Source organism: Elgaria multicarinata, chromosome 7 (genome assembly GCF_023053635.1).
Source record: "Elgaria multicarinata webbii isolate HBS135686 ecotype San Diego chromosome 7, rElgMul1.1.pri, whole genome shotgun sequence".
Taxonomy (NCBI): domain Eukaryota; kingdom Metazoa; phylum Chordata; class Lepidosauria; order Squamata; family Anguidae; genus Elgaria; species Elgaria multicarinata.
In genome coordinates this window covers 107,175,014-107,188,030 of record NC_086177.1, presented here as the reverse complement: position 1 = coordinate 107,188,030, position 13,017 = coordinate 107,175,014, and the positions used below count along the sequence as shown (strand labels likewise).

Genomic DNA, 13,017 nt, shown 5'->3' with positions numbered 1-13,017 from the left:
GGGCGAGATCCCGGGGCATGGGAGGGATTATCCCTCCTTGATCCCAGGATCCCCTGTGTATCATGTGGACGCACAGGGATGATCCCGGGGTTCACCCCGGGATTTCGCCCAGTCTAGCTAAGGCCCTAGGCTTTTGGCATCTGCTCTGTTTCAGAGGTTCTCTCAAGATATGTTACCAGGATGTAGGCAACGCAGGGCTACTGGAATAACCACACACATAGAAAGCACCCCACCACATCCTTTCTTAGAGCAAATTGAAAATATCACTCTTGATATGGTGATACATAATTCAATATGTTAAGAAACACTCTCTCAGGCAGGTTTTGACTTATTGTCTTTTTTACTTCCAAAGTATCAGCATAACAGTATTACATACAAGAGTTTAGGCACGCATAAATTCAAACACATGATACATCCAGCATCATTCTAAACAAGGATTCTTAGTAGAGCCAAGTACATTTGCCAGTTTGCAGTGATACATTAGAGAAGCTGATCTTAGAGGATAGAAATATGTCCAACCTATTCTTCTTACTATTTATGTTATTTATGTTATTTATTTATTTATTTATTACATTTTTATACCGCCCAATAGCCGAACCTCTCTGGGCGGTACACAAAAATTAAAACCATAATAAAACAACCAACAGGTTAAAAGCACAAATACAAAATACAGTATAAAAAGCACAACCAGGATAAAACCACACAGCAACATTGATATAAGATTAAAATACAGAGTTACAGAGACTTGCCTAAGAATTCCAAAGATAGCATTTCTACTTATGATCTCCATATGTCTAAATAAGGTTATTGAAATATTTAGCTTCTTATCAAGATTAACGAGCATAACTGCATACTTATATAAACAGTTTAGCCTTCCTTGACGTGTCACACATATGTTTGTGACATAAAAATATTTATTTGATATCCTGTCTTCCGAATTTGTATTATTATTATTATTATTATTAATAATAATAATAATATAATAATAATAATTACTATTATTATTATTTCTTGTATTTATGATCAGAGTTAAGTTTTCTGGTTCCTTATCTGAATGTCCCATCTGACCTCATATGTAGCTAATTGTTTTATGGTACTGTCTTTAACAATGCTAAGGGGAAGATAGAACTATACATTTAACATTGGGACCTCTATGTCTGATTACTTTTCTTTTCTGGAAAGGCTGCTAATGATCAGTCACTAGTGGTCTGGCACTGTCTCATCTGGCAAACCTCAGAGATGAGGTACCTTTACTAGTCGGTGGTCAGAAGACCAAGCTGTGTTGCCTTAGCCATTGGGATCTCATTTTAAATCCCAGAATCCTCGTTGAGGCATTTGATTATTAAATTTCCTAATTGGGCAACAGGGGTTAGATGATGCAAATATACAAGGTTTGCTTGATCTCCCACAGGCTCCAACTCTAATAACAGCAAGGAACTGTAGTAGCCCTGAAAACAATGGCCTGATCTACACTGCAGAATATTGCGCTATGAAAGCACTTTGAAAGCAATATATAAAAGACAGGAGCCACACGACTGCTTTATAGCGGTATTGAACTGCACTGAGAACTGTTGTGGACCATTGACACATACCATATACCACTTTCATACTACTATATCCTGCTTGGTGTGGCTCCTGCCTTTTATATACTGCTTTAATACCACTTTCATGTCAGGTTTTCGTGTTAACCTTAACAGTAATTATGGGCAGATTATTGGCAAAGACTTGCAAACTCAGAACACCTGTTGGTGACTGAGTGAAGTAAGTAAAAGGCTCGCTCTTTCACAGGAGTGTTTGGGGGGTGTGGTGTAGGCTGCTGTTGCCACTGCCGCCAGAGAAGGGAGTATGCTGTTTGATGTGAAGGGAACATTTGTCAAGGAGAACCACCAAGCTGTTATGCTTACTGTGATTTAGGGTAAGACAATTATTTTGTTATTAGTTGATGCTACCAGCCTGGAAGACTTCTCTGAATAAAAGCATTGAGGATTCAATGCTCACACTTTTATTTGCTAACTGCTAGGAAGAATTTGTAAAACACTACTAATTCCCCCAACATTTCATAGTGCAATATCCTGCTTGGTGTAGATTAGGCCAATGTGATAACAAGAAATTTATCATTTTAAAACAAACTAAAAAACAACAACATTTGTTCATACAAAAATGGTGATCTAAAATATACCAAGAGGTTAAGCTAGATGACAATGAGATTATTCAGGAACCTTCCTTCCAGAAATTTTCAAGATGTTAACAAAGGTTGAGAAAGCTTGGATTCCTCTTTGGATGCTAGACTCCAACCATGCCTGTGGTTAATGGTGCCTTTAGAATCACAGATATTTTTGTAAAAATTTCCCATTTTGTAAAAATTTCCCATTTACTAAAGAGCTATAACACTTCATCAGTTTATACCTTGACCAACTTAAAAGCATTAAGCTTTTAAGTAATCTTCATCAAAGTGGGAAGCCCTCTTCCTCCCTATGGTCTTCTTCATCACTGAAAACCCTCTGGAGTCTAACTCTCATAGACTCCCTGGAAAGTATCTTCCTTTTTCTCCCAGCAAGAAAATAAAGCACTGGGTTGATACTGCTGTTTACACAGATACAGAGAGATGAGATGCTATCAAAAATTGAAGTCCTCTCTATCATCATTACAAATGTAGTTATGTAATAAATGAAATAGGAATCTCCAGAGGAAATAAAATAAGACGTAGTAGTATAAACGTGAATAAAAGAGTAATTTGGTAGAATTCCAAAGATTAGGCAAAATAACAGTGCAAGCAGAATTACTGTTAAAGTCTTTGTTTGCTTACGTTTATGTTGTTTACAACAGATTTTAACAGACAAGATCAGAGTAGAGGTGGCCATCAGTGGATAACAGATCAGAACATTCACAATACCATGTACCAGTGGATTATGACCAGTAATTATAACTAGTACCTGAATTCCACATAGAATCAAAGAGAGGACCCATATCAGAGCACACACAATGGTGGATAAATGTGGTGGCCTGTGGCATCGATGCCAAATTGGGAACCACACAGCCACACACCTGTCAATACTGATTGCAGTCAGTAGAAGTTGACCAGTGTTGTACATGAAGATTAAGCTAATGTAAGAAGCAAATAGCACAAACACAGCAAAGTAATCCGTGAAAATGAATAGAATCACACCTATTGATTCTAATGTAAGGGCTATGAGGACATTAAAGTCAGTGACAGCCAAGTTCAGGATACAGATGGTAAAAGGATTCCTCTTCATATGGAAGCCAAGTAGCCAGATGACTGATCCGTTCCCCAGAAGTCCCAAAAGGGATATAAGAAAAATGAAGGGGTAAATGATTGTTTCATACCAAAAATATTCAATTGGGAAATCAGTCTGATTGTTTGTGTCTGAATACTGTGTGTCATTCCACAAGGATTGAGATGTCACACTGAAATTGGTCACCATTGTAAGAACAGAGCCATTCAGCCTTTTGAAATGCTGATTTGAACTGACGTGATGTGAACCTCTTGGAGAAATATGCACATTAGAACTTTGTTATTCATTTTGTTTACACTTCTCAAAAGTTGTCTTATATTTCTTGGTTCACAAACGTACCAACATATATTTTAAAATGCATAACTTTGAGAGAAAATAGAAAGGCATATTTTGATACAAAATACATTTTAATGTATTATTTAAATGCGCATTTTGTGTGTGGTGTTTTTGTAAAAAAAGAAACTTGCAGCTTAATGCAGAAAAAAATTGTAGGTGAACACCTGAAAGTGACACAGTCTACATTCATCCATTCCTACTTCCTCTTCAGTCTCTTCTTTGGGAATTGCTGTCTCCTCTTCTTGTAGAAACTACTGCTAGAAGAAACAAAGTTAATAATAATAATAATAATAATAATAATAATAATAATAATAATAATTTTATTTCGTACTCACCTCTCCATTTTGATCGAGACAGGGAAAAACAGTAAATATAAAGTACATAAAACTGAATGAAAACATAATATACATTTTTAAAACATTCTAAAAACATCTTAAAATTTTACTGGATTGTCTTGCCAGAAGAGATCAGTCTTTATTATTATTATTATTTGCATTTTTATACCGCCCAATAGCCGAAGCTCCCTGGGCAGTTCACAAAAACTAAAACAATTCAAAGTGTAAAACAAACAGTATAAAACATGATTAAAATACACATTAAAACGAATTAAAACATACCTTACATGATTAAAACATCCTGAAAACATTCTAAAATTTCACTGGATAGGCCTGCCGGAATAGATCAGTCTTTATAGCTTTCTTGAATGCTAATAGACTGTTAAGTTGATGCGTCTCCTCCAGCAGGCCGTCCCACAGTATGGGAGCAGCAGAAGAGAAGTTCCCCTGGGTAATACTTGTCAGCCTAACTTTGACTGACTGAAGTAGATTCTTCCCAGAGGACCTGAGTGTGTGAGGCAGATTTTACAGGAGAAGGCGCTCCCGCAGGTAGCCTGGACCCAAACCATGTAGGGCTTTCAAGGTGATAACCGAAACTTTATACTTTGCCTGGAAATTAATTGGCAGCTAGTGAAGAGATTCTAAAACTGGTGTAATGTGGTCACCCCTAGGTGTACCGGTGACCAACCTGGCTGCCATATTTTGAACTAATTGAAGTTTCCAGACTAGGCACAAACGTGGTTCTATGTAGAGTGCATTGCAGAAGTTGAGCCTCAAAGTTCAATAGTGCACATGCACTATCGTCTTTAGGTCTTTTGACTCTAGGAAGGGATGCAGCTGGCATATCAGCTGAAGCTGATAGTAGGCACTCCTGGCCATTGCATCTATCTGGGCTGTCATTTGGAGTGACAGATCCAGAAGCACCCCCAAGTTGCAAATGCTGTCGTTCAGGAGGAGTGTAACCCCATCCAGAACCGGTTGACACACCTCCAAACCCAGGTTGTGGCCTTTGACAGCAAGCAGCTCCATCTTGCTGTCATAGGGATTCAGTTCCTATGATACAGCTAGAGTGAGGTCACCCACCTTTGCTATTGTTTCTGCTATTTGTGCTATACTGTTATAGCAGATAACATAAAATGTGGGCTTATGATCAGTTGTGATAGAAGGAGGAGTGGAGCGACATTGAGAGCTGGACTCTTCTTTCAGAGTGAGGTGAACAATGTAGCTTGCACTACACTACGCAAATTTGAAGGATCAGCGGAGCTCTGTCAAAGCTTCAATTTTGCAGACTGAGCAGGGACAGTTTTAAAACTGTCAAATACCCTCATGATGTGGAGAAGAGCCCTCTCAGATCTTCGATCCGTTTTTGGATAACCACTCCATTATAGTCTGTGGAAATTAACAAAAACGCTTACATCTCATACTTTTTAAAGATAAAGAATATAAACTTGGGACCATGGTAGCTCTTATGTAGGGCTTTAGCCATGCCAGGTTTGAAAAAGTTCCATCCATCCCATGATTTTTAGGAATTTATAAAAATTGGAATAACTGCGCCATTATAGTCTATGGAAATTAACCAAAATGTGTACATCTCTGTAATTTTTAAAGATAAAGAGATAAAACTTGGCACTGTGCTAGCTGTTGAGTATGGCATTAGCCATGCCAAGTTTGAAGCAGTTCTGTTCATACCTTGATTTTTAGAATTTTTTTAAATTTCCACCCTCAAACCATTCCCTCCATACACACACATACAAATACACACATGCCATCTTATCCCCAAGGCTTCCTAAAACAAGGAAGCAAGTCCTAGTGACTTCATAGGGAGAGCACACACACCCATTTCACCCCATTCTTGTAAACTCTCAGTGAATGTAGCAGATCTCTATTTTTATAAACTGCAGATGCACAGCTGTGCATTAGCAAAGGAAAGGATAAACATTCCCCCACAAATTTGCAGTTACAGATATAAATTAGGGTGAATTAAGGCAACATCAGGGAATTTAATTAACACAACCATTTCAATGTCAGTTTTTGTTTTTGTTTTTAAAACTGTCTTTGATCTTTAAGTGAGGAGCTTTAATGTTGATTCAAAAGCAACAGAAACCCCCAAGAAAATGATCCCAGGGGGAGGTAAAGATGTAAATTGCCACTATTGCTTTTGAACCAGATTATTTTAAAATGTTCTCCTTTTATTTATTTTTTAAAAACCAAAAGATGCCACTGATGTCTCTCTCTCTCTCTCTCTCTCTCTCTCTCTCTCTCTCTCTCTCTCTCTCTCTCTCTCCATTTCTGTCTTTTCTTTGTTTTAGGAAGCTATGGGGGTAGGAGAGGGATAAGATGGTGAGTGTGTGTGGGGGAAATGGTTTGAGGGTAAGAAATTTTTAAAAAATCTTAAAAATCAAGTGATGAATGGATCTGCTTCAAAACCTGGCACAGCTAAAGCCCTGCTTAAGCGCTATCATGGCACTAAGTTTAATTTCTTTATCACAATTATGGAGATGTAAGCATTTTTGTTATTTTCAATAGACTATAACGGAGTGGTTATCTGAAAACCGATCAAAGCTCCAAAGAAGCTTCAACGTAGCAGAGTGAAGGAGCTGCTTCAAAATTTGAAGTGGAGCAGCCCTTCAATGGTGCTCCATTTTGAATTTGGAAGTGGAGCAGAGCTGGTCCGCACAGCCCTAGTGAACACATTCTGATGGTCAGGAGAAAACAGAGAACAGGAACCAACTCCACACGCCAACACATTCCAAATGAGTCATGGACATATAGATGTAATTAATATTCCAGCAAGCAACCATGTTAACAAGAGCTGGGAAGGAAGGGAGGTTTGATGATAGCTGCAACCACACAATCACCTTTTCTTCACTCTCCAAGACTTTGCGGGGAAGATAACAGAGAACATGTATATAATCAATCACACTGGTTCTCTATGACATATTCCTTTAATGTAAGAGGGGGACACTATTGGTTTTCATTGGAATCATAGAATAGTAGAGTTGGAAGGGTCCTATAAGGCCATCGAGTCCAATGCAGGAATCCACCTTAAGGCATCCCTGACAGATAGCTGTCCAGCTGCCTTTGAATGCCTCTAGGGTGGAATTGACCATGACCAGATATTGTTGGACTCCAATCCCCTTCAGACTTAGCCAGGATGGTCAAGAATTATGAGAATGGTACAGCCCCACCCCTCTTTGATTTGTATATGGGAAAGGGAGATTCACTATAAAATAATTGCAGGTGTGTTACCCTTCACAGCAACCAGGACCCTGCCTTCACGGCACTGCATTGGTGTCGTTCTACTGCCCAAACCCTGCATTATCGCTGCTTTGTGGTGGCAGTGAGTAATCCTCATGGGAGAAGGCAGCAGGGGCTTTTCAGTGGCCATTTGGCTCAAATGGGCCTGCCCTCTGCTCCTCACCCAGCTCCTGGAGGTCACCTTCTGCCCAGAAAGGACAGGTGACTGTTCCAGTCCCCAGAAGCCCAAACACAGCTATAATAAGAAGGAAAGTATAAATGATAATATGTTCACATACAAAATCTACGGTTGGGATCTCCGTCCAACTGCATGTATTTAAAGAAATCCTAAATAAAGTCCTGGAAGGACTGAGATGTCACATTCAGATTGGTCACCATGCTAGTAATACTTGAGAATCCAATCTTGATGTGCACCTCTTGGAATACTACGAAGATCCAAGCTTACTCATTCCCTCGATTGGATACTTTTTGAATGTGCTGACATCTCTCTTGGTTCACAAGCATATCCACATATATTTTAAAATGCATATTTCGAGAGAAAATATAATTTGAAGTATTATTTAAATCCACATTTTCATACATTTTTTTTTTTTTGAAAACGAAACTCACAGATTCATGCAGGAATAGGATAGAAGAGAATTCTGGGTGGTAACATGAAAGTGTCACAGCCCACATTCATCTGGTCCCACTTTATTTTCAGTCTCTTCTCCAGAAGTAACTGTCTCCTCTTATTGTACTGATCTTGCTAGAAGAAACATGACAGACATGCATTCAGTTACTGCTATAGACTGAAGTCACCCAAGTCTGCAGTTGATTATTTATTTATTTATTCCATTTTTATACCTCCTTTTATACTTCTGGGCAGTTCACAAAAATTCTACTATTTCTATCAGGCCAGGCTCAAGGCAGGTCAACACCTGAAGTGCAGGGGACCTGCTGCACCCCACAGCCCCCTTTGCTCCCCTCCATCCCCTCCCACAATCCTTTCCCCCCCTCCTGCAGCCTCCTTTGCCCCCTCCTGCATGTGCCCAAGACGAAGAAGCTGCTCAAGTCACCTGCGCACCTTGCCTCTTGAACCTACCTGCCACCAGACAGCTTACTTTTCCCAAGCGTGGACACACCCACCTGTGTTGCCAGCGCACTGCCTCTGAAATAACTTTCTGCTTTCTGGAGCCACGCAGTGCTTGTGCATCCGCCCAGCACAGCTCCTGAAGGCAGAAAGATCTTACAGAGGCAGCGCACAGGCAACGATGTGGGTGTGCTTATGAGTAGAAGTAAGGCAGTTCCATCAGATAAGATAAAATGAGGACTTACGATCACTTGCGACTGAAGGAGGGGTGGAGCGACATCTACAACTGGGTTCTTTTTTCAGAGCGCAAGAAATGAGAGGAATGGGTTCTGATGGCCAAGGGCAAACAGAGACAAACACCACATGCCAACACATTCCAAATGAGAAGGGGATCTTAGACATACTTGCGTAATAAATATTCCCAGCAAGCAATTCTGTAAGCAAGATCTGGGAAGGAAGGGAGGTTTGCTGACAGTTTCAACCAAACCATTCTCTTTCTCTTTCTCCAAGATCTAACTGGGAACCTGCATGGCCTGGAAGCTGGCAAAACCATGGCTGCCTGCAAAGGCTTCTGGGTAAATAGCTGCTTTCTGCCTTTAAGCTAGCAAACTGTTATTTTGCTTCTGTACGAGCCAGCAACATTCCTTTGTGTTATGGGAAAGATGAGTCAAAGCACAGTTACAGTGATCACATGAGAACAGCAAGCGTCTTCTATGTAGCCTGGTACTGTATCTGGAGGCTCTAATGAGCTGACATTCCAGCCTCTTCATCCATTTAGTAGGTGCACCTGGGTGAAGAGGATCCTTATGTGTGCCAAAGAAATGCCAAGTTGTGCTTTCCTTGTTTATCACAACGTGTAACCATATGCTATAGATTCTTATGATGAGAAGAGCTGCTTTGTTATTAATCCCCGTGTATGATTAATCTTAACCTGGCAGCAATGCCAAATTCAGTTATGCTATGTAATTGTTCCTGTGCCCAGGGGTGGGGGTTCTAGATTTTGCTGAAGGGTCTTCTGTGCAGGAAGCTTTCGTAGCCTGGTCCACCTTTATGTAGAATATGCCTGATGTGCTGGAATATTCTAGTAAAGTTTGTCTCCTTGTAAGCAAACCCTGAGTCTGAATACTTTGTCTCCTTGGAAACCCTGAAAGAACCTGAAAGCTCATGGCCACAGCTTGACGGACGGGGAACAGAACCTAACAGAGAACCTGGTAACCTGTCATGCCAGTTCTTTGTTATGTCTTCCTTTAATGCAAGGGTTGGGCATCAGCTGCTCTTTTGTAAATTCTGTCTTGTTGAAATTTCGAATCTACTCAAGATGGGTTCTAAACTCCCTCAGTGGGGACCTAAGTTATATCCAAAGAGGGAAATATTACCACAGACAAAACTGTAAATTGAAATAATGTTTATTATTATTTATTAATTATTAATAATATTTATTTATATAGCACCAACAATGTTCTTGGTGTTGTACAGTATGTGCAAATAAAACAGCAACAATATCCTGTCCAGAGGCTTACAATGTAAAATCACATTAAAACCTATGAGGGGGAACGGTTACACAGAGACAGAATAAGGGAATAATTGAATCATTGTGAACAATAAATCAGGCTAGGGTTCCAAAAGCTATGGAAAAGAGATGAGTTTTCAAACACTTTTTAAAACCTAGGATAGAACTCGTAGTTTGTAGATGTTCTGAGTGAGCATTCCAAGCAAAAGGGGCAGCCAAAGAGAACGGGCAGAGCCGAGAGAGAGAGAGAGAGAGAGAGAGACTGACTGACTGACTGACTCTTGGGCAGGAGACCAACATAGCATTTGAAGAACGGAGGATACGAGGGGGATGGTGCAGTGAAATGAGAGAGGAGAGGGAGAAAGACAGGGGGAGTATGACTCTCTTGATTCTCTTTGATCTCTCAGCGGCTTTCGATGCCACTGACCATGGTATCCTTCTGGAACGTCTGGCTGAGTTGGGAGTGGGGGGCACTGCATTGCAGTGGTTCCGCTCCTACTTGGCAGGTTGGCTCCAGAAGGTGGTGCTTGGGGGACATTGCTCGGCCCCATGGACTTTTCAGTATGGGGTTCCGCAGGGGTCAGTCTTGTCCCCCATGCTGTTTAACATGTACATGAAACCATTGGGTGCGGTCATCCAGAGTTTTGGAGTGTGTTGTAATCAGTACGCTGATGACATGCAGCTCTACTTCTCCTTTTCATCTTCATCAGGTGAGGCTGTGGATGTGTTGAACCAATGCCTCGCTGCGACAATGGACTGGATGAGGGCTAATAAACTGAAACTCAATCCAGACAAGACTGAGGCCTTAGCTAGACCTAAGGTTTATCCCAGGATCATCCTGGGGTTGTCCCTGCCTGATCCCTGGATCCCCTGTGTGTCACTTACATGAATGGGTTTGACCCTGTGATGATCCCAAGATAAACCTTAGGTCTAGCTAAGGCCCCAGATGCTGTTGGTGGGTGGTTCTTTTGACCAGATGGGGGGGGGGTTTCAACCAGTTCTGGATGGGGTTGCACTCGCGGCAGGGTCTTGCTATTTACTGTTTTACTCTGTACAGCACCATGTACATTGATGGTGCTATATAAATAAATAATAATAATAATAAGGAGCAGGTTCATAGCTTGGGGGTTCTCCTAGAACCATCTCTGTTACTTGAGGTTCAGGTGGCCTCGGTGGCACAGAGTGCTTTCTACCAACTCTGGTTGGCGGCCCAGCTACGCCCCTAGCTTCAGTTGTCCATACTCTGGTATCCTCCAAATTAGATTACTGCAATGTCCTCTACATGGGACAGCCTTTGAAGATGGTTCGGAAGCTGCAACTTGTGCAAAATGCAGCGGCCAGATTGATAACTGGAACAGGGAGGTTTGAACATATAACACCAATTCTGGCCCGCTTGCATCGGCTGCCTATATGTTTCCAAGACCAATTCAAGGTGCTGGTTTTAACCTATAAAGCTCTATGTGGCTTGGGATCACAATATCTGATGGAATGCCTCTCCCGACATGAACCTACCCATACACTGCGCTCAACATCTAAGGTCCTCCTCCAAGTGCCTACTCTGAGGGAAGCTCGGAGGATGGCAACAAGGGAGAGGGCCTTCTCGGTGGTGGCTCCCCGACTGTGGGATGACCTCCCCGATGAGGCTCGCCTGGCGCCAACCCTGTTATCTTTCAGGCGCCAGGTCAAGACTTTTCTCTTCTCCCAAGCATTTAACAGCATTTAACAACACTAAGTTGGTTTTTTAACGGACCCCCAGAACTGTTGTTTTTAAATGGATACTGTTGTTTTTATGTTTTTAAATTTTGTATACTTTTAATGTTTACTGTTTTTAACTTTTGTAAACCACCCAGAAAGCTTTGGCTATGGGGCAGTATATAAATGTAATAAATAAATAAATAGACCAAACAGGAGAGACGAGCAGAAGGAAGACCAGTCAAGAGAAGTTTTCAATAGTCCAAGCGAAAGATAACCAAGGCGTTTACAAAATAAACAAGAAGTTTACAGAATTAAGAAAAATAGCATGGGAGCACGAGCTTTAGCAACTTTCTCTGTTGTTAGAAGGAAAGTCATTATAAGAAAAATATGAGATACACAAAGAATTGCACTAGAAAGCACTAGATTTCTAGAATTTTGTCAACTGCAATTCTTTTAGTAAGGGCCTTGCTAGACCTACCTGTAAATCTGGTCGGGAGTAGGGGCGAGCCCACGCTGCAGCTAGCGCGGGCCGTCGCCCCAGTCTACATGTGAGACACACAATGGGGTAAGGGAAAGCCCAATCATGTTGGCCATTTTTTTTTCAGGTTAAAGGGGCCATGTGCACAGGAGCACACCAACGACAAAGGTAGGTGTTTTTTTAAAAAAGGGTCCCCCTCTCCCCCTGCCCCTGATTGCCCCCCACAATGTCCGATCCCAGCTGCCCACCCATGATATCTGATCCCCGCCTGCCCGCCCGCCATGTCCAATGTCCCAACCACCCGCCCGCCATGTCCAATGTCCCCCCCCCACCTGCCTGCCATGTCTGATCCCCCCCATTGCCCAAAGGCTGCAATTCTCCCCGATGTCCCCTGGCTCTGCTCTTCCCCCCATCTCTCCTGCTGGGTCTGTTCTTCCCCCCCTGGCCCTGATCTCCCTCCCTCCCATGATTCCCCCCCCCATCCCAATGGGCACAGCGCTCCTGTGGATCACTATGCCCAGTGCGTGGCTTCTCCTGGCTACTCGCGAGTAAGCTGCGGAACCGGCTAGACCTTCCGCAGCCCCAGGCCACAACTGGTGCCGGTTATCCTGGGCAAAGGGAGGGTTTAGCCTGGGCTGACCGAGGGATCCCCTGTGCATCATCTGGATGCACAGGGGTGAGCCCGGATATCAGCCTGGGCTAAACCCTCATCTAGCAACGGCCTTAATCTCATAGCAAGATAACAATGTGAGCTTCTAACATTGTTATGACTCCTCCTCCATATCCTCCTGCTAAATACTTGCATTTCAAAACTAAACTGAAACATTGTAAGACGGTTAAACCTCCTTTTTATGTCCTCCTACACAATACTTGAAAAGAAAAAGCTAAGGGCTCATCTACACCAAGCAAGATATTGCACTATGAAAGTGGTATGAAACTGGTATATAAAAGGCAGGAGCCACACTACTGATTTATAGCTGTATTGAAGTGCACTGACAACAGTTGAGGCCCATTGACACATACCATCTACTGATTTCATAGTGATACATCTTGCTTGGTGTGGCTCCTGCCTTTTATATACT

General features: G+C 41.9%; 1 protein-coding gene across 1 annotated transcript; it reads right to left on the bottom strand.

Annotated features, from left to right (window-relative positions):
• Nucleotides 1-2,447: 2,447 nt before the first annotated feature.
• LOC134401981 (mas-related G-protein coupled receptor member H-like) lies at nt 2,448-3,443 on the bottom strand. The gene has a single exon (XM_063131343.1). It carries the CDS (start codon nt 3,441-3,443, stop codon nt 2,448-2,450), a length of 996 nt encoding a protein of 331 aa, XP_062987413.1.
• Between the last annotated feature and the right edge of the window lie 9,574 nt (nt 3,444-13,017).